The 19,070-nt window shown below is 54.0% G+C and overlaps 1 protein-coding gene and 3 long non-coding RNA genes across 11 annotated transcripts in view; 2 read left to right on the top strand and 2 right to left on the bottom strand.

The window, feature by feature from the left end:
* The window catches only part of LOC149127142 (uncharacterized), a 27,317-nt gene extending 15,128 nt beyond the window's left edge, over positions 1–12,189 (top strand). For both annotated transcript variants that reach the window (XR_016232766.1, XR_016232765.1), the window contains 2 exons: positions 5,582–5,650; positions 12,063–12,189. This is a non-coding gene — a long non-coding RNA (uncharacterized LOC149127142). The remainder of the gene's footprint in view (positions 1–5,581; positions 5,651–12,062) is intronic.
* The window catches only part of LOC149127135 (uncharacterized), a 563,175-nt gene that overhangs the window by 23,616 nt on the left and 520,489 nt on the right, over positions 1–19,070 (bottom strand). The gene's annotated exons all lie outside the window — the stretch shown is intronic.
* On the bottom strand, positions 1,183–19,070 carry LOC138849383 (uncharacterized). Its single transcript, XR_016232773.1, has 3 exons — positions 17,879–19,070; positions 16,270–16,450; positions 1,183–1,520 (listed from the first exon to the last, which is right to left on the bottom strand). It is a non-coding gene; the product is annotated as an uncharacterized LOC138849383 (long non-coding RNA).
* The window catches only part of PXYLP1 (2-phosphoxylose phosphatase 1), a 69,208-nt gene continuing 66,600 nt past the window's right edge, over positions 16,463–19,070 (top strand). The window contains exons 1-2 of one of the 6 annotated variants that reach the window (XM_089331136.1): positions 16,463–17,435; positions 17,764–17,924. In XM_089331136.1, the coding sequence (XP_089187262.1) occupies positions 16,509–17,435; positions 17,764–17,924 (1,088 nt within the window). In that variant the 5' untranslated portion in view covers positions 16,463–16,508. The remainder of the gene's footprint in view (positions 17,436–17,763; positions 17,925–19,070) is intronic. The other 5 variants (XM_089331135.1, XM_089331137.1, XM_051818661.3 and 2 more) reach the window with 5 other exon arrangements.

Raw genomic sequence — 19,070 nt, 5'->3', positions numbered from 1 at the left:
CTTCACTGGTGAAAGAAGTCCAGGGCAGGTGCTGAGGTCTGTCGTTTATCAAAGATCTAGACTGCTCGCATCCTTCTGCTGCAGCACATGCGGTGGCCAAACTCCAGATTTCCTGATCCAAGACAGCAGTGGGGTCCGGCAGACATCTCATTGCAGGCAGTGAGAAGCAGGAAGGGGGAAAGGTGGTGTGACCTGACCCCCAGCCAACAGAACTTCTTTAGGGCTCCGAGAAGTCCCACGTGACGCCCTCCCTTCTCATTGGCCAGAACCAGCTCACACGACCTCAGCTACTCGCGAAGGAGGCTAGGAAATACTATCTCTGGGGCTGGCACTGTGGTGCAGCGGGTTAACGCCCTGGTGCCTGAAGCGCTGGCATCCCATATGGACACTGGTTCGAGTCCCAGCTGCTCCTCTTCCAATCCAGCTCTCTGCTGTGTCCTGGGAAAGCAGAAGAAGATGGCCCAAGTCCTTGGGCCCCTGTACCTGCGTGGGAGACCTGGAAGAAGCTCCTGGCTCCTGGCTTCAGATCGGCGCAGCTCCGGTCGGAGCAGCCATCTCAGGAGTGAACCATTGGACAGAAGACCTCTCTCTCTCTGCCTCTCTTCTCTCTGTGTAACTCTGACTTTCAAATAAATAAATCTTAGAAAGAAAAAGAAAGAAAGAAAGAGAGAGAGAGAGAAAAAAAAAAAGAGAAGAGAAGAGAAGAGAAGAGAAGAGAAGAGAAGAGAAGAGAAGAGAAGAGAAGAGAAGAGAAGAGAAGAGAAGAGAAGAGAACTGACAGACTATCTCCGTCCCGGATACTCATGTGCCCAGCTAAATCCTCCAGATCCGTCACTACGTGAAAAGGGCGGATGGAGGCCAGACAACCAGCAGCCGGCATCCAGAACACTCCGGGGAACATGTCGGCTCCTAAAAACGGTGGTGATGAACACCAGCCTTGATTTTTGAGAGTGCACAGTCGGGAGATGTCCTGCAGACAGCTCACAGGTCAGGGACTCCGGGATGGTCGGGGAGAGGAGTCCACTCAGCGGGAGGGCGCTGCAAGAGTGCTCAGAGCCGAGGTGAGGCGGCCCCAGAGAGCAGAGAAGAAATGGAAAGAGGATGTAGGGAAGGGGAAAGGATGCTCTCTTTTTCTCTACCTGATCGGCTGGGGCCCCGCAAGTTCCATCGACTCCAGAGAGATTCACACGGGAAAGACAAGTTTACTCTCACTGGGGGCGCTTGGGGAGGAGCAACTCCAAGGGGTGCCCAGAGCCGGACTGTGGAGAGCATCTTAGCCAAGAACAGGAATCGGAGGCCTGATGAGCCCGAGGGACGGGCGAGGAGCTGCAGGGTGGCGAATTGTGGGAAGGGCATGCGTGGAGGGGGGCGTGGCTAGGCACCAGCTTTAGGGAGACTGACCGGCCCGTGCGCCCCTGGCCTCCTCTCTGGGAGTCTCTGTTCCAGCAGATGGGGGAAGAGCCAGTCTTCAGCCAGGCAAAGGGACGGGGACTCTGCCCAGAGAGTGCGACACAAAGGTACTGCAAAAAAATCAAGGGAAAAGATAAGTTTACTTGGGTGCAAAAAAATATATTTTTAAAAATCTGCGTATAATGTTTTCATAATCCGCACTTTCCCCAAACTTTTCAAAGACCCTTTGTAGGTGGATTTGATGCTTACCAGGGGTGCGAGGCTGTGCAGTGGGGTCGGGCAGTGTGGCCGTGGGAGTGAGGGGCTCAGGGCCCAGGAAGCATGGCTGTTCAGGGCCCCGAGAGGCCAGGACCTGCAGAGGGGAGGCGGGGCCGGGGTGACTTAGTGGGGCTCGGGGTTGTAGGGCAAGACCCCCAGGGAGGGGCGTCCCCCATGCGGGAGAGAGGCAGGTAGGTCTGCAGAAACTACCAGCCCTGCAAGGAGGCCGCGTGGCCAGCTCTGAGGACATCGGCAAGCAGCGCTGTCCTGAGGGCCGCAGCGAGGCTGAGGCGGACAAGGCCTGTGATGAGGGGCTGGTGGATAAAGAGCGTTTCTGTTCTGGGACTTAAGGTTTCGGGGTGAGAGGAGGGGGCTCGGTGGCAGGGCCTGGATACCCCTCCTCCAGGCAGAGGAAGGGACTGGTGGCTTCTTGGTGGGCACAACCAGGCCATGCCAGGGCCCGGGTCTCCCTGGACCTGCACCAAGCCAATGGCGCACCTCCATCATGAACCCGAAGGGGCCCCTCCGGCCTCAACACCTTTTTCCCGGGCAGTCACCACCAACAGATCAGAGCCGCAGCACATCTTGGCAAATCAAGTTTATGACCGCCGCTGCTGTCACACCACATGGGCAGAGGCAAGAAGATGCCCGGAGACAGTCTTCAGTGTTGACCTCACACGACCTACATCCCGGCCTGGAGCCTTCCCAGATAACCCCTTCCTGGGCCATTGGACACTTAGGAAACATGCAGCCTCAGAGTCCTCAGAGTGGCTGGGGTCACTCTCAGTGACAGGTCTGCCCAGGACCCCTGGAGCCAAAGTCACTGCTCTGTGGACAATGGCATTCTCACCTCTCTCAACCCACCTTTCCTCTGCTGTTCACCCTCTCTACTGCGCACTCCGTGAGGTGGGTTCACGTCCCAGAATTAGCAGCGGTGTCTCTGTGCTCCTCCTGAGCCCTGGGGGCCCTGCTAGTGTAGTTGAAGTGAGAGTTTGATTTGAGACAAAGTGACCTTCTGTCCCCATCGCAGCCCATCTGGGTGCTGTCACAAGGAACCCTAGACTGCATAGCTTATGAACAACAGAAATTCGCTGGCTCTGGAGTGGAGCGGGGAAGCCCAAGATGCCAGAAGGCTCAGTGGTTCGGTGCCTGGTGAGGACAAGCTTCCTGGTTGATAGACAGCTGTCTCCTCACAGTGCCTGCACGTGGCAGGAAGGGGCTCCACCTCGTGACCTAATCACCCCAAAGGCCTGACCTCCTAAAACCATCACACTGGGCGTTCTGTGTCCACAGAAGAATGGGGGGAGATACAAATATTTAGCCCATAGCAGTTCACCCTTTGGGACATCCGGGTCCAGCAGGAAAATAAATGCCCAATCCAGAGGTTAGGAGATCTGCTTGGACCAGGATTCCATCTTGGAAAAGAAGTGGTTGAAGTCACTTGTGGTCCATAAAGTTAACCTTGGGGAGCACATTAAAGTGTTAGAGTGAAGTATAGAGGAACAAGACCTAGAGAGGACCATGTTCTTTTTGAAAATAAGAGCACACCCCATTAATGCTGTCAGTGTGCAGTCATCTTCCGACACATCTGAATATTTGATTCAGAAGTCTTTGCCCTATTAGTGTGGACACCTTGAAGAGTTTCCCCATCAATAAGGTGCTAGAAAAACTCGGGCCAGATCCTGAGATCTCTGGTGGGCATCCTTGATTACATCCATCTCAGAGAGACAAAGGCAGACCCCACTGGGTTAGGGTGCTATCAGGGCTTCCTGGGGATTCTGCTCAGAAGTGGGGAGCCAAGTTTACTTGGGCATCTGAGCCCAAGAGTTGGATGTGTGCTTGTATACATGAGAGCTCAAGAGTGGGGGTGCAGATGGGGCTTGAGGGAAGAGACTAAACTTTGTGTAGAGAACAAGATAAGATTGTTTAAGGGTGAAGGCCACGTCTGCCTTGTCTCCAGCATCCCATTGCAATGTCAGGCCATATTTGGTCCCCAGTAAATATGTGTTGAGAAGATAGGTGAACGGATGATGGATGGATAGATGGATCATGGTAGATGGATGGGTAGATGGCTTGTTGGATAAATGGATGAGTGGATAAGTAGGGATACTTGGAGGGAAGGTGGGTGGGTGGATGGATGGATGGATGGATGGCTGGCTTAGTGAATGGATGGGTAGATGAGTGAATGGATGAATGAGGGAGATTGGAAAGCAGGATGAGGTTTCAATCACTAATCTTTTTTTAAAGATTTATTTGTTTATTTGAGAGGTAGAGTTACAGACAAAGAAAGGGGGAGACAGAGAAAAAGAAAGGGCCTTCATCCTCTGGTTCACTTCTGCGAAAATCCAAAGCCAGGAGCCAGGAGCTTTTTCCAGGTCTCCCATGTGGGTGCAGGGGCCCAAGCACTTGGGCCATCTTCTACTGCTTTCCCAGGCCGTAGCAGAGAGCAGGATTGGAAGAGGGGCAGCTGGGACTCAAACCGGTGCCCAATGGGATGCCGGCGCTGCAGGCACAGGCTTAGCCTACCACACCACAGTGCCGGCCCTCAATCGCCAATCTTCTAGTATGATCTAAACCAGCAAGCTCCACTGGCTCCTTTATCTAACCTCTTAAACTTCAGAGGTAATAGTACAGATCTGTCTTTCAGCACTGAGGTTTATATTTATGTCACCAAACATTTGATGATGTGGAATTCAAACCTGACAGGGAAAAAATAAGCTGGAGTGATTGATGATGTATGTGAACATGTAAAATGTATAATATGTATTTACATGGTCTCTAAAAGAACAGGAGGAGAGCACTACTCAAGAGAAAAAAACCTTCCATCTTAATGGAATTCGAAACATTTTAAGTAATAATGGGTCCTATATAATTAATGCATGAGAAGTGTTGTCAGGATCTTCCTTTTCTGAAATTTCTAAAAGATGCCTATAGAAAAACACGAGATTCCTGTACAAGCACTTGCCTTGGCTACACGTGATATGCAGGTGAGAAGCACTACTTTTCATACACTTCACTCCACACACGAACACTAGAGTCACTCCAGCCCCGCCTTGGTCCTGCTGGCTCCCGACTGTGGAGAAAGGACCCAGAGGTCCACCCACAAAGACCGAGATGGAACATGGGAGGCGTCCACCTGGGAGGGAATTCCTGCGCCTGCTCCACCTATCCGACAGGCTTCTGAGGGACTCCCTAGAGAAAGCTGGACTGGGGGCTCTTTGTCACTTTTCAAGCCCTGTGTGGCCATGTGTGTTGTAGCTAATAGGAGAGGATCACCCTTGCAGACTCAGATGCAAGGTCACATCCAGTCACTCACTCAGAAGGCTGTGGATACCCCTCTCACACGGCAAATTTAAGCAAAATTCCACTCTTCCCACCCCCCGCCTGCAACATGGGCTGCATGGCCATTCGTGATCCAGCCCTTCTGACTCTCTGAGTTCATCTTTTTTTTTTTTTTTTTTTTTTTTTTTTGACAGGCAGATTTAGACAGTGAGAGAGAGACAGAGAGAAAGGTCTTCCTTTTTTCCATTGGTTCAGCCCCCAAATGGCCACTATGGCTGGCTCACTGCGCCCCAGGGTGCCGGCGCCGCAGGTGGAGGATTAGTCAAGTGAGCCGCGGCGTCAGCCTGAGTTCATCTTTTTTAACATGCACTCCCCCAACTGGGATTTGACTTGCCAAGCTCGACCCACCATCCCCACCCCACCCCAGGACCTTTGGACTCGCTGCTGTCTCTACCTGGGGTGCTCTCCTCCCAGACATGCCCACTTCCTCTGCCCAGAGGCTGCTGCTCCTGCCTTCCTCACTGACCCCATCTAAAACACCACACGGCTGCTCAGCACTCTTGTCCTCATTTCTTTTTCTTCAGGGCAATCGTGTATTTATTTATTTATTGTCTGTCTCCTCAACCAACAGGGAACATCCGTGGAGGTGGGGACGCCGTCTTACTCTCTGGCATGCCCATGGCACTTCCAGCGTCAGTAGGTACTTGTGTTAGTTATTTGTTGCTGTGCGACTAACAACAACATACGCTCATTGTCTCAGCGTCTGTGGGTCAAGAATCTGGGCCTAGGGGCTGGCATTTAGCTTAGAGTTAGGGCACCAGCTGGGATGCCTGTGGTGCACGTGCCAGTGCCCGGATTTGAAGCCCGGCTCCCCCTCCTGACTCTAGCTCCCCGCTACTGCAGAGCTCGGGAGGCAGCAGTGGTGACTCGGCTGGTGGAGTTCCTGCCACCCCTGTTGGGAACGTGGATCACATCCCCAGCTCCTGGCTGACCACCTGCCCAGCCGCAGCCATTGGGAACAATTGGGGGCATGAATCAGCAGATGGGAGCTCCCTCTCTATCTATCTGTTGTTGTTGGCAGGATTCAGTTCCCTGTGGGTGGTGGGACGGAGGGTCTCAGTTCTTGCCAGCTCAATTGATTGCTGAGGAGATAGGGAAGAGTCTGTCCACAGCTTAGCTCACCATGTGGCGTCTTGCTTCATCAAAGCCAGAGAGGGACAAAGTCCACAAGCGAGACAGCGGTGGTGTCTTACGTAACCTAACCACAGGCCCACCAGCTTGCGCCACTGACAGACAGTCCTGCCTGCACTCGGGTGGAGATTACACCAGGCCGTGCCTACCAGGAAGTGGGCCTTGTGGGAGCCGTTTGAGTCCAGTCACCACTAGGCTCAGTACATGCTTAACAAATACTAAATCCAGGCCAGTGCCGCGGCTCACTAGGCTAATCCTCTGCCTGCGGCGCCAGCACCCCGGGTTCTAGTCCTGGTAGGGGCGCCGGTTCTGTCCCGGTTGCTCCTCTTCCAGTCCAGCTCTCTGCTGTGGCCTGGGAAGGCAGTGGAGGATGACTCAGGTCCTTGGGCCCTGCACCCACATGGGAGACCAGGAGAAGCACCTGGCTCCTGGCTTCAGGTCGGTGCAGTGCGCCAGCCACAACGCGCGGGCCGTATTGGCCATTTGGGGGGTGAACCAACGGAAGGAAGACCTTTCTCTCTGCCTCTCTCTCTCACTGTCTAACTCTGCCTGTAAAAAAAAAAATACTAAATCCAATGTCAGAGGCTGACACTAGGATGGGAAAGCTGTGGGACCCGAGGCTCTTGGACTCCATCTCGTGCACGGTGTGGCCCTTCTGTGCTGCATTGACTTCGTTCTTTTCTCGACTTGCCTCTGATGCTTGATGGCCAGGCTGCTCTGGGTGCCTGCACAAAACTGCCCTACCCAAGAGAAGTGAGCCTCCGACAACCCAGGCCCTTCGAGAAGCCGCAGCTCAAAGATAACCATTCAGAACTTCTGCAGGTTGATGCACCACGTCCTTCCCAATTCCACACTGGAAGGGGGCACATTGCTACCCGCGTGCATAATGCATCGAAAGAAAAAAGACGCTGTGCAGCTGGGTGCATCTTATTAATGTGATTCAACTCTGAAAGGGCTATTACTTCAGAGTCATGATGTCTGGGATGCTGTTGAAAAAAAAAGAGTCACCATGACAACACAGAGGCCAACCCCCACCCCCGACCTGAATCAATCGCAGATTTGTCTCTGTAGAGCAGTAGGAGACATCTGGCTTATTGGGGCGGCTGCGTTGCCTGCTTTGGCAAAAGCCCCGGCTCCTCATCCAGGGTAAGCAGGAGTCCCAGGCCATCGATACTCGCCGACGCGGCCGTCGCCGTTCATTAGCAGACAGCTATCGATCGGCAGGCATGCGCAAGGCACCCGGAGGCAACGGGCTCATCACCACCTGAGACGCTGACAGGCCCACAGCAGGGAAAGTCACAGCCCTGCGAGGCAGCAGGAGCCCCGTGGGAGCCAACCTGCCCAGGAGACCCTGGTGCAAAATTGGGAGGTTGTGTTCTGGTCTGTGGCGGAGACCTCTACTGATGAGAGGCCCAAAGAGGGTAGGATGGAAATGACCCTGGGCCTTAGTTTTATGCAAACCCACAAAATCGTAGGGTCCCCTGGGCATGTTGCTCAAATGCTTTGCTCTTCACTCTTGTCCCGGATGGAAATGGGATTAGGGATTTCCCGGCTGTGCACCGGACCATGGATGAATGCCAAGCAAAAGAAAGCAAAGGAGTGGGCTGGGCAAGGACTGTGCTCCATGAACAGTGGCAGGGTCCTGGGGTGAGGTGGACCTCAGGGTGGTCCCCTGGGCTGGGCAGAGAGGAGGAGGCAGCAGAGAGCGCAGGAGTTGGGGAAAGGAGCAGGAGCCCCCCATGGAGCAGCCCTGCTCCAGCGCGGTTCTCAGTCTGCCTTTCTGTGTGCCCAGCTGCCAGGAAAGGTGCACAGACACAGCGCCCCGCCCCCAGGCGCATGCTCTCCATAGCTGGGCCATGAGCCCCACCCCCATCTGGCCCACTTTCTCTAGCCACCACCTGGAGGAAGTGCGCCGTGGCATGAGGACGTGAGGCGGGATGGCCCCACTAACCTCCAGCCCCTTCCTCGTCCACAGTCCCGTCTGTCCCCCTCCCTCTCCTTCCATCTCTGTCCCGGACCCTGGACTTCCGTTCTCCCTCTGACTGAGCGAGCACTTCTTTTGCTGTTGCTAAGGGTGAAGGCAGCCCTGTTGGCCTGCGCCTGGCGCTGAGCGCTCATCTGAGGGGCCGTGGTTCCCAAGCCTGGTAGAATCAGCGGAGCCATCCTGGACTCCCCTGAACGGGGCCAGGCCTCCACCGTAACACCTGAGGAGCTTACCCTCGGGATCTTGCAGGTGCGGGGCGTGCCCCTAAGAATAGGCACAGCTTCCATCCCTCCCTTGCCTCAGCGTGGTCTCAGCCCAGCTCCTGACCACCAATCTCCGAGCGTGGGCTTGGAATCTTCATTTCCATCAGTGTCCCTCAGCACGGTCCAGTGCACAGGCCAGTGTTTGGTACCCCTGCGCTGTGTGAGCTCTCACAGGGCCTGTCTGAGCCCTCCCAGGCTTCCTGAACCCGGCCAGAGGAGAGGCAGGAGTGGCGGCAGGGTGGCTGCCGGAGAGGCGCTGCATGGAGAGGCCTGCCTTACGCTCATTCTTTTCATTGAGGTTTCTGAGAAGCATTTCTGGGAGGTGGATGCAAGCTGTGCTTCCTCCAGCCTCGGCTCGGGGCGCTGGAGGTGACTGGGGCCTCGCAGGGGTCCGAGCCGTAAGCAGCTGAGCGTTGGGAAGCTGCCGCCACCCTCTGTCTCTTTCTCTGCCACCCTCTGTCTCTTTCTCTGCCTCCTCCGGCGTCCTCTGGCTATTCCAGGCCACCTGGCCCAGGTAGTGGGGCAGCCCAAGTGTGTGGTCCTGCCCCGAGCCCGCCTCTGTTTAAGGCGGGGGCTAAGGGTCACAAGTGGCACCTCTGTAAGGCAAGATTTCTCTTGCATGCAATCCTGCACCAGGGGGCCAAAAGGGAGCTACAAAAAGCTACTGGAACTAATGAATGGGTTTAGCAAGGTTTCAGGATACCAGCTCAATAAACAAAAATCAACTCTACTTATGTCTACTACCAACGAACAAAGGACACCATCTATAACCATATCAAAAATAGGGAATCCCTAAAGGTAAATTAACAAATAAAACAACAACAGAAGACCATGTAAGGCTGTACAATAAAAGCGGGTAAGTCACTGCTTAGAGAAAAATGTCGTGTGCCTATCAGAAGGCTGCCTAACCTCCCAAAGACTTAGAGAGTCTATGCTAGCCTAATCCAAATCCTTGCAAGGTTTTTGTAGAAATTTACATGCTGATTTAATGCAAAAGACTGAAAATAATTCAAACAAGTTTGAAAGATTTAAAATTGGATAACTTGTGCTGCCTGATATGAAGATTTATTATAAAGACAGTGCAGTTTTTGTTTGTTTTTTATTTATTTGACAGGTAGAGTTACAGACAGTGAGAGAGAGACAGAGAGAAAGGTCTTCCTTCCGTTGGTTCACTCCCCAAATGGACACCATGGCCAGCGCTGCACCAATCCGAAGCCAGGAGCCAGGTGCTTTTTCCTGGTCTCCCATGCGGGTGCAGGCACCCAAGCACTTGGGCCATCCTCCACTGCCCTCCCGGGCCACAGCAGAGAGCTGGACTGGAAGAGGAGCAACTGGAACTAGAACCTGGCGCTCATATGAGATACCGGCACCGCAGGCGGAGGATTAACCAAGTGAGCCACGGCACTGGCCCCGACAGTGTAGTTTTGCCGTAAAGATGGACATAACACTCAGTGGAACAGAATAGTCCATTCAGGAATAGACACACAAATGTCAACCAATTAATTTTCTACAAAGGTGTCCAAGCAAATCAAGGGGGAAAGATCATGCTTATTGCAGTGACAGAAGAATTGGAATTTATATGCACAACTTAAAACTCTACCCTAATTAAAAATTCCCTTGATATTGATTGTTGACCTAAATATAAGAGCTAAAACTATAAAACTTTTGGAAGAAGTCAGGAAAAATTTTAGTGGCATTGAGTTTTGGCAAAGATTTCTTAGAGATCATAAAAATCAAGAACTGTAAAAAAAATCAGTACATCAAAGTCAGTTAATTAAAATTTAAAACTTTTGTGAAGAAAATATCTGCACAATGTCTCTCTGACAGAGATTTGTGTCTAGGATATTTAAAAACACGACTCAATAATAAGGAAACAATCTAGCTAAATAGTTGAACGCTGAACAGATATTTCATCAAGCAAGATATACAGATGGCAAAGAAACACATGCAAACGTATTTAACATTGTTAAATATCAGTGAAATGCAAATTAAAGCACTGAGCTATTGCTATAGACCATGAGAATGACTAAAATCCAAAATAGTAAAACATGGGACAGGCGTTAGATGTAGCAGCTGGGACGCCACTTGAGATGCAGTTGTCCCGTAGCAGAATGCCTGGGTCAGGTTCCAGTTCCGCTTCTGGTCCAGCTTCCCACTGATGTGCAACCAGAGAAGCAGCAGATGGTGGCTTATGTCCTTGGGTTCATGCCACCTGCAGGAAAAACCTGCACTGAGCCCAGATGTCCTGGCTTTGGTCTGCCCCAGCCTGGCTGTTGCAGGCACTTAAGGAATGAAACAGCAGGCGGAGTGTCTCTTTCTGTCTCTCTGCCCAAGTAAAATGGGAAAAAAAAAAAAGTTTAAATAAGAAAAAAAATACTGACCACACCAAGTGTTAGTGAGGCTCAGAACAATAGGAATTCTGGGAGCCAGTGCTGTGGCCTAGTGGGTAAGGCCACCATCTGCAGTGCCAGCATCTTTTATGGGTGCTGGTTCATGTCCCAGCTGCTCCACTTCCCATCCAGCTCTCTGCTATGGCCCGAGAAAGCAGTAGAAGATGGCCCAAGGCACCTGCGTGGAAGACCCAGAAGAAACTCCTGGATCCTGGCTTCGGATCCACATAGCTCCGGCTGTTGCGGCCATCTGGGCATGGCGGATGGAAGACCTCCCTCTCTGTGTAACTCTGACTTTCAGATAAATAAAAATAAATCTTAAAAAAAAGAACAATAGGAATTCTCATACATTGCTGATAAGAATGAAAAATGGTATAAGCAGTCTGGAAAGCAGTTTGACAGTTTTTTAAAAAGCAAAACATGCCTATCATATGACCTAGTCATATCACTCCTAGATAGTTATCCAAAAGCAATGAAAACATGTATCTGTCGGTAAGAGTATCAATAGTTGTATACAAATATTCATATCTGTGATTGTCCAAACAGGAAACAACCCAAATATCCACCAACAGATGAGTCAAGGAGCACTTTCTAGGACATCCTTCCTATGGGATAAGATCGTTACAGGCATCAATGCGGATATGAACACTTGATTGATACAGGCATCAATATGGATAAATCTCAGAATAATTATGCTGAGTGCAAAACACTCATACTATATATGACTTTATATAAAATTCTAGAAAGTGCAAACTATAGTGATAGCAGGTCGAGGGTTTGGAGGATAGTGGTGGGGGAAGACAAAGTGAGCAGATTGGAGGAATATTAACGAAGGTGTGATGGGAGCCCAGCATTGTGGTGCAGCAGGTTAAGCCGCCACCTGCAATACCAGCATCCCATATTGGAGCAATGGTTCCAGTCCTGGCTGCTCTGCTTCCAATCCAGCTCCCTGCTAATGTGCCTGTAGAAGCAGCAGAAGATGACCCAAGGACTAGTAGGAGACCCGGATATGGCTTCACCTGACCCAGCCCTGGTTGTTGCAGCCATTTGGAGAGTAAACCAGTACATGGAAGATCTCTCTCTCTCTCTCTCTCTCTCTCTCTCCCCCTCCCCCCCTTTCTTTCTCTGCCTTTCAAATAAATAAAATAAATCTTTGAAATAAAGGCAGTAAAGAGGAGCTGGGAGGGCCAGCGCTGTGGCGCAGCAGGCTAATGCTCTGGCCTGAAGCGCTGGCATCCCATATGGGTGCCGGTTTGAGACCCGGATGTTCCATTTCCAATCCAGCTCTCTGCTATGGCCTGGGAAAGCAGTAGAAGATGGCCCAACTCCTTAGGCCCCTGAACCCACGTGGGAGACCCAGAAGAAGCTCCTGGCTTTGGATCAGCACAGCTCTGGCCGTTGCAGCCAATTGGATGGAAGACCTCTCTCTCTCTCTGCCTCTCCTTTTCTCTGTGTAACTCTGTCAAATAAATAAATCTTAAAAAAAAAATCTTTGTCAAGCAAATTATAAGAAAAAAAAAGAAGAGCTGGGAGAGGACCAGCAGACATGGGGGAGGAGGGCAAGAAGGGTGTCTCGTTTCTAGCTTCAGACTAGGAACGTAGGGTGCTATTCCCTAAGACAGGAAGCAACTTCTCACTCTTGGACTTGAAGCATTTATGGTGGAATCACTGAGCAAGCAGTTGGATGTTCTGGTCTGGGCTTCAAAGGGAGGCCTGGGCTGGAGGCAAAGGACATCAGAACCCAAATCAGCTCACCCAGTATTCACGAATGGCAGTGACCTGCATTTGCTGAGAGCGGTGGGAGCCCCAAATGGCTTTGGAATGACATTTCCAAAATATTCAGATGAACTCTTAAATTTTCTGTTGAGCTCCTCTTTGGAGAGTGCAGAGATGTCATGTTTTCATGTACCGGTTTAGAAAAATTCACACACACACACAAAGAAGACACGGAAGTTGAAGTTCAGCGAAAGGGTCCCTGAAATGTTCAGGAGGCCTGGAATTTTTTTTTTTTTTTTTTTTTGACAGGCAGAGTGGACAGTGAGAGAGAGAGACAGAGAGAAAAGTCTTCCTTTTGCTGTTGGTTCACCCTCCAATGGCCGCCGTGGCTGGCGCACTGCGCTGATCCGATGGCAGGAGCCAGGTGCTTCTCCTGGTTTCCCATGGGGTGCAGGGCCCAAGCACTTGGGCCATCCTCCACTGCACTCCCTGGCCACAGCAGAGAGCTGGCCTGGAAGAGGGGCAACCGGGACAGAATCTGGTGCCCTGACCGGGACTAGAACCCGGTGTGCCGGCGCCGCAAGGCGGAGGATTAGCCTAGTGAGCCGCGGCGCCGGCCGTAAGCCGGAATTTTAACACTGAATCTCTCAGCATTGTGACAGGCTTTGGGCAAGAGACTATTCTCTGCTCTGTATTTTCTCTGCAAATAAAGACCTCCACACTGGCAACGCCTTGCAGCACCTGAAGGCTGTTTTCTAACTTTCCCCTTTTCTGCTTTGAGTCCTAACTGGAAGCCTTGGGTGTTACTTGGGCCTCGCCTCCCTCATGGACCCTGAGCTCCAGCTGCCTCTCAAGAAGCTGTGGGATTGGGGAAAGCTCTGCCACCTTCCCAGCATCTTTGCTGATAGATTCCTACAGGGAAAGTGAGAGGCAGGGTGGACTCTTGGTCCTTCCATCCATCCCGCCAACTTTTATAAAGCACCAGCCACGTGTCGGGAGTCACTTTAGATGGAATACACAGCCAGAGCCCCTGTTGTCCTTTTGTGAGTTCTAAATGTGATTTGAGAGAGCGCATCTCAGGCTTGCGTCTTGCAGTTGGGCTCAGAGTTTAGAGGACAAAAATGAATATTTAGATCTATGATTCAGCAAGTTACTGTGGTCCTTTGTGATTTTTTTTGGCTCAAGGTCAGGTTCAGAGCCATTTCTTATTTTTATTTAATGTGGTTATTTTGTGTTCTGCTCTTCCAGATTTGCCTTTCTAATTAAATTTCACCCAGATAGCCGGGAAAATGAGTTTGCCCTCCCTGGTTGCTCTCAGGTGGGGGAGGGGCTGGTATAATAAGCCTGCTGGGGGTGGGGCAGAAGGGCCCACAGCTGGCGGTGAGTAAAATGAAGCATGCATACATAAATAATGGAGAAGGACCACCCTGGAGCTGGGAGGCCTGGACTGCACTTGCTGAAAACATACATGTCTTAGGGAGAAGGCCACATTTCTGCAAGAGTCTCCGAAATGATCTGTAGCCTCTTGCAAGCCATTTGTCTTCCTGAGGCCCTGGGGTGGCCAGGAGTCGGGTGAAATGTGCATGGGACAATATTCTGTCTTTATATCTCAGCTCAAGGTTCTCTACTCTGCAAATCAACACCAATCTGTCATGGATCATTTGTAGTCTAATATTTACATTTGAGTACTGTGCATTTTGCCACGTTTCTACAACGAAGAATAAGATCCGTGGAAAGTGGAAATTAAAAATAATATGCATAACCTGGGTATTGGTGGGCACAGCAAAATTGTTTTGTGAGTCTGTGAACATTGCGCTGAAAGGCAGGCGGGCAGCAAGCAGCACAGGCCTTCGGAACTCAGAGCTGCAGAGAGACACGCCCGCCCTCACCTGCCAGACTGCCCTATGTTGTCACCTGCCACTCCTGCCCCTGTCCTAGACTATTTGTCTTCCCCTGTGTCGAAGTCCTTTAGGTGTAGACACAGTAGCTCATGGTTTCTCTAAGTCTGTAGCACAGAGCAAAGGAGGCTGTGCAAATATTTGCACATTTTTTGCTCGAGGAATTGAAACTGAATGGAAGACAGGCACCTGCTTCTAGCTGCCTACCAACCAGGCAGGGGTTGTTTGTGTAAAACGGCAGCAACTGTAGGCTGGCTAGCAGAATATTCATTACTTGGGTGAGCCTGGGACTATTTTTCTAAGATGGGTGGGCTCAGCTTTTGATGAATTTCAAGGGGATTCCCTGGGGGCCAGGATGTGCCAGTGGCCAGGACAAAGGAGCTAGCTGGGGAATGGGAAGGGAGATGAAGGTTGTGTGCGAGTGGCGCTGCATTTGTTCACTTCCATCTGTCCCACGGTCTTGGCTGCGCAAAGCTCTCTGCTCCATCAGATGAATAAAGGTTGATGGCTACTGTCTTGCAGGAGGTGATGTGCCAGGCATTACACTAGGGACTTGTTCTAGTCAAGACTCCCTTGGTCTCCAAGTGACAGAAGAATCCAATTCTAATTTGCTTGGGGCGTGGGCAGAGGTTATTGGAACAGATACTTAAACAATCCAGGGATATATTCGTTTCAAGGCATGGTAGAAAGCGCTCTCTCCTCTTTCTCTCTCTGCACTCTGCTCTCTTTCAGCTACAACCTCCGGTAGGGTCTCCCCAGGTGCTGCCCAGATGGCCACCAGCTGCTGCAGGCTGACAGCCTCTCTCTTCAACAGCCACAGCGGAAAGAGAATTAATGGGTGGATGGTCCTGAGATACTCCCCCCCCCTCTATACACACACACACACACACACACACACATATATATATATATATTCCCCCCTATAGGAATCTGCTCTTTCCTTCCCTTTAGCCCTTCCTTTTTTCAGGTGCAGAACCTAACGCCCACAGGGAGTGGAGAGGGGATGCCTCTTCCCACGAATGGAGGGGGAACTGAGGCCTTTGGGAGACAGTGAACTGGAGGGGAAGAGACCGGAGGGGTCGGGGTCCAGGGAAAGCGTGATGCTGGATTCTCCAAGAGGCCTCAGACCATCTCTGTACCCACCGTGACCTAGGGAGGCAGATGGACAAAGACAGAAACCCCAAATGGGCAGAGCAGGCAGCTAGACACAGAGAAGGCCTGTGCCCCATGGCTCCCAGTCTGGGTCCCAGCCCCACCAAACGCCCTGCCTCAAGGCCAACTCTTATTGTGGCAAATCTGCCAAGAGATGGTTAGAGAAGGGGCCCCTGAGTCACTGTCAGACAGGGGATCCGGAACGCACCCGTGTTCCCTGCAGAGGTGACAGCGCCACAGAGAGGCTGGGAACAGTACGGGCAGGGGCCCAATCCTGCCAAACAGAGCCAGGCCCCGGGTCTTTGGAGCCAGGAGGCTGTACACCTGGATCTGCTGAGGTCTCTGGTGGGCTGGGAAGGGGAAGAAAGAGGCAGAGGATCCTGCCAGCCTGGAGCTAATTCGGGCCTGAAGCTGCGTGCCCTAGGCTTCTCATTTCCATAAGCCCATGGATTCTTTCTGTTGAAGAGTGTGAGTCAGGCTGTCATTGAGACCAGATGGCACCAGGGCTAAGGGAAGGAGGAGACAGTGCTTGGTAGGGTGGGGTGGCCCGTGGACACACTGGAGACCCAGCTGGGAGGGTTGGGGTGATGCTTAAGGGGACAGTGCAAAGATCTGGCGCTCCTGAATTGGCAGAGGCTGTGGCAGTAACCAGGGCAGACAGAAGGCAGAGAGAGTGCAGCCTTGCATCAGGGGAGTGGGAGGAGAAGGGCAGGTTGGTTGCCCACCTGAGGCAGGTGCTGACCGGCCAAGCAAGCCTTCAGAGGAGGAAGGCAACCCAGGTGGCCAGGAGGAGGGCGAGAGCACAGAGCAAATGCAGTCAGGAGTCCGCAGAGGTAGAGTCTGGTGCAGAACATGGTGATTCGATGCGAGGTGGACACTTGCAGACAGAAAATCCCAAGTAGAGGTCTACAGAGATAAAATAGCTGGGTCAAGGGTGTGGATTCGGGAGCCACCCACCACGGTCATGAAGAAAGGTCACCGCACTTCCCAGGTAAAGAACAGTAGTGGCGATGCTTATCTGTCTCTTTCACCCACGGCTGGCCGCGCTAGGGCTAGGGCACCGAGCGGTCACCGGTCACCGGTCACCGCAGACTTCGACCTGATGAGGTCGTCCCCCCGGGCCAGCGGACCCACACATCTCGGGCTCGAGTCGGACAGCAGCGCGCCTATGGAGGAAGCCACAAGGCCCGGCGCGGGAGCTGGGGACCTTGCGCCGGGCCACGACCTACCCCCGGGCGCTCGGAGGCAGAGCGGGCCAGCGAGTTCTGGGATCAACCCAGGGCCGGATGTGGCCTGCGCCGGAAGGGCAGCCTGGGACAGGCGGGGGCCGGAGGGGGGAACACGGTGGCGAGAATCGCGACGGTTTGCAGCCACATCAAACATGCGCGCCCACCCCTGGCACCGGGATAGGCACTCCCGAGCCAGGCACAGGGTCCTAAAGCACCCACGCCGGGCCCCGGACCGTCCCGCTCCGTGGGCCCGAGCCGTGGCGCGCCTCCGCGCAGTCCCGGATCCCAAATCCGCCGTGGTGGGGAGCCCAGAGTCGTGGCCGCGGTCCCGGCGAGCCTGTGGCTGTCGGTCGCCGGGAGCTCCGCGGATCCGCACGGTTCTGCAGGGTCTCCTCGGCCTCCCCTTGGCAACCGCCGCTCTAACCCCCACCCCTTGGCGCCTGCGGTCAAGGCCGGGCTGCCCCTCCAGGCCGCCTCCTGGGAGGAGCTCGAGGGCGCCGGGCACGGAGCGCGGCGGGGGCGGCAGGGGGCGCTGCGGGACCCCGCGTTGCCCCGCGGCCCGTGCGCGCCGCCCTCGCCTCCCCTCGCACCGGGAGGAGCTGGCGGAGGGCGGCGAGCCGGGCGCGCAGCGGCGGAGCCGGAGCTGGGCCGGACCATGGGCGGTGAGTGAGGCGCCCGCCCGGGCGGTGGCGGTTGGGGCTGAGCAGCGTGGCGGCTGGGGGCCGGCGGGCGTTCGGAGGCGGGGGTGGGGACACTGAGGGGGTCCCCGCAACGCAGCAGTGGGCGTGGGGCTGCTGCGGGGTTCCAAGCTTGGGCGCCGAATCCCGCCACCGATCGGGCATGCCCGCTGAAGACCCCCGACTCACGGGCCCTCCCCCTCCCAAGCCATTCTCCTGCGCGCTCTGAGTGCCAGCCCGGGCCCTCCGGCCCCGCGCCCCTCTCCATGCGGGGCGCCGTCTAACGCGCCTGTCCATTCCCGGCTGGCCCCAGCCCGGAGTCCCCTGCTCCTGCGCCCCCAGCCCCGCTCCTCTCCTGCGAGCCTTTCTCCCTCTGGTGCCTGCACGGCTCCCGCGCTCCAGCCGCCCGATTCCGGCCGCAGTCCCACCTCTGGGCTCCCGGTCCCGGGCATTCCCCAGCCGGCCCGCGTCCAGGTGAGAAGACGGACACCAAGTTCGGCTCGGCCTTTCGCGGGGGTGGGGCTGGCGTCTCCCGGAGCCCCGGGTCAGGCCTCGGGGCAGGTTGGCGGTCCTGGGCGCAGACACCCACCCACCTACCCCCCGCGTGGGCTTTTGTTGGAGAACTTGCCCACATTTCGATATATTAAAGACTGGCTTTGTCACACACACACACACACACACACGCACACGCGTACGGGTTTGCGTCTAGCAGGTAGCATTCTTTGTGACTGCCGCCACGCCACCTGCCAAGCTGTTCCTGTGGACGGTGAAGGATTGGCGGGGCAGGGGGACGTGGAGCCCAGTTTTCCCGCTTGCGTTTTGAGTGTGGGGCTGCGAAGGGGCTCCATGGGTTGGGGGCTGTCGCCTTGTGGGTGGCCCGTGTCTTCGTGGGCAGGCAAGGGGCCATTCAACAAGTGCAATGGAATCAGGTTTGGGTGGGGATGGGGAAGTGTATTGTGAATGGCCGGGCAGGCGAGCCCTTCCCAGCTTGGGCACTTCTGCTATTTGCAAACAGTGCCCGGTGCAGCCCTTCCAACGTGAGGTTGCAGGGCAGCCATTCCTCCTCAGAGGTGCTGGTGCCCAGGGGGTTGGGGGGACAACTGTGCAAAGAGGGTTGGAAGCAGATGGCTCGAGAAGCCTCCAGGTCCCTGGAGAGCGGTGGAGATGGCAGCTGAAAGCCAGTGTGTGACTCGCCCGTGCCTTCTCTTTCATTAAGTCTTGGATTAAATTAATTGCCTATTTCAGAGAAAGGACACGTCTGGGGACTTCTCTGTTAGAGGTTGTCTCCTGGCAGCCCTCCCTCACGGAGACCTGGGGAGGCTGTGTTTGGGCACGGGGGACACGGTGGGCCCCTGGCCTTTGGAACAGGGAGCTCTGAGCCTTTGTGGAGCTGAACTATCCAGTACTCCCTTTCCTACAGCTCAATATGCCTCCACCCTTGAATAGATAAAGAAATAGCCAGGATTACACTGCCCAGCAGCCCCCCCCCCCCCGCAGTGTCCACAAATTGCTGGGGGTGTGTCCTTGCCTCTCAGCACACTGCTGTCTGAGAGCTGCTGACCACCAGGTGCCCAGGAGGCCGGGCTTGGGGAGAAACCATGGCTGTGGCCCGAGTATCCT

This window comes from Oryctolagus cuniculus, chromosome 4 (assembly GCF_051225735.1).
Source record: "Oryctolagus cuniculus isolate XC-2025 breed Fujian yellow rabbit chromosome 4, ASM5122573v1, whole genome shotgun sequence".
Taxonomy (NCBI): Eukaryota; Metazoa; Chordata; class Mammalia; order Lagomorpha; family Leporidae; genus Oryctolagus; species Oryctolagus cuniculus.
Note: the sequence above shows the minus strand (reverse complement) of the source record. Positions and strands in the feature narration are given on the sequence as shown.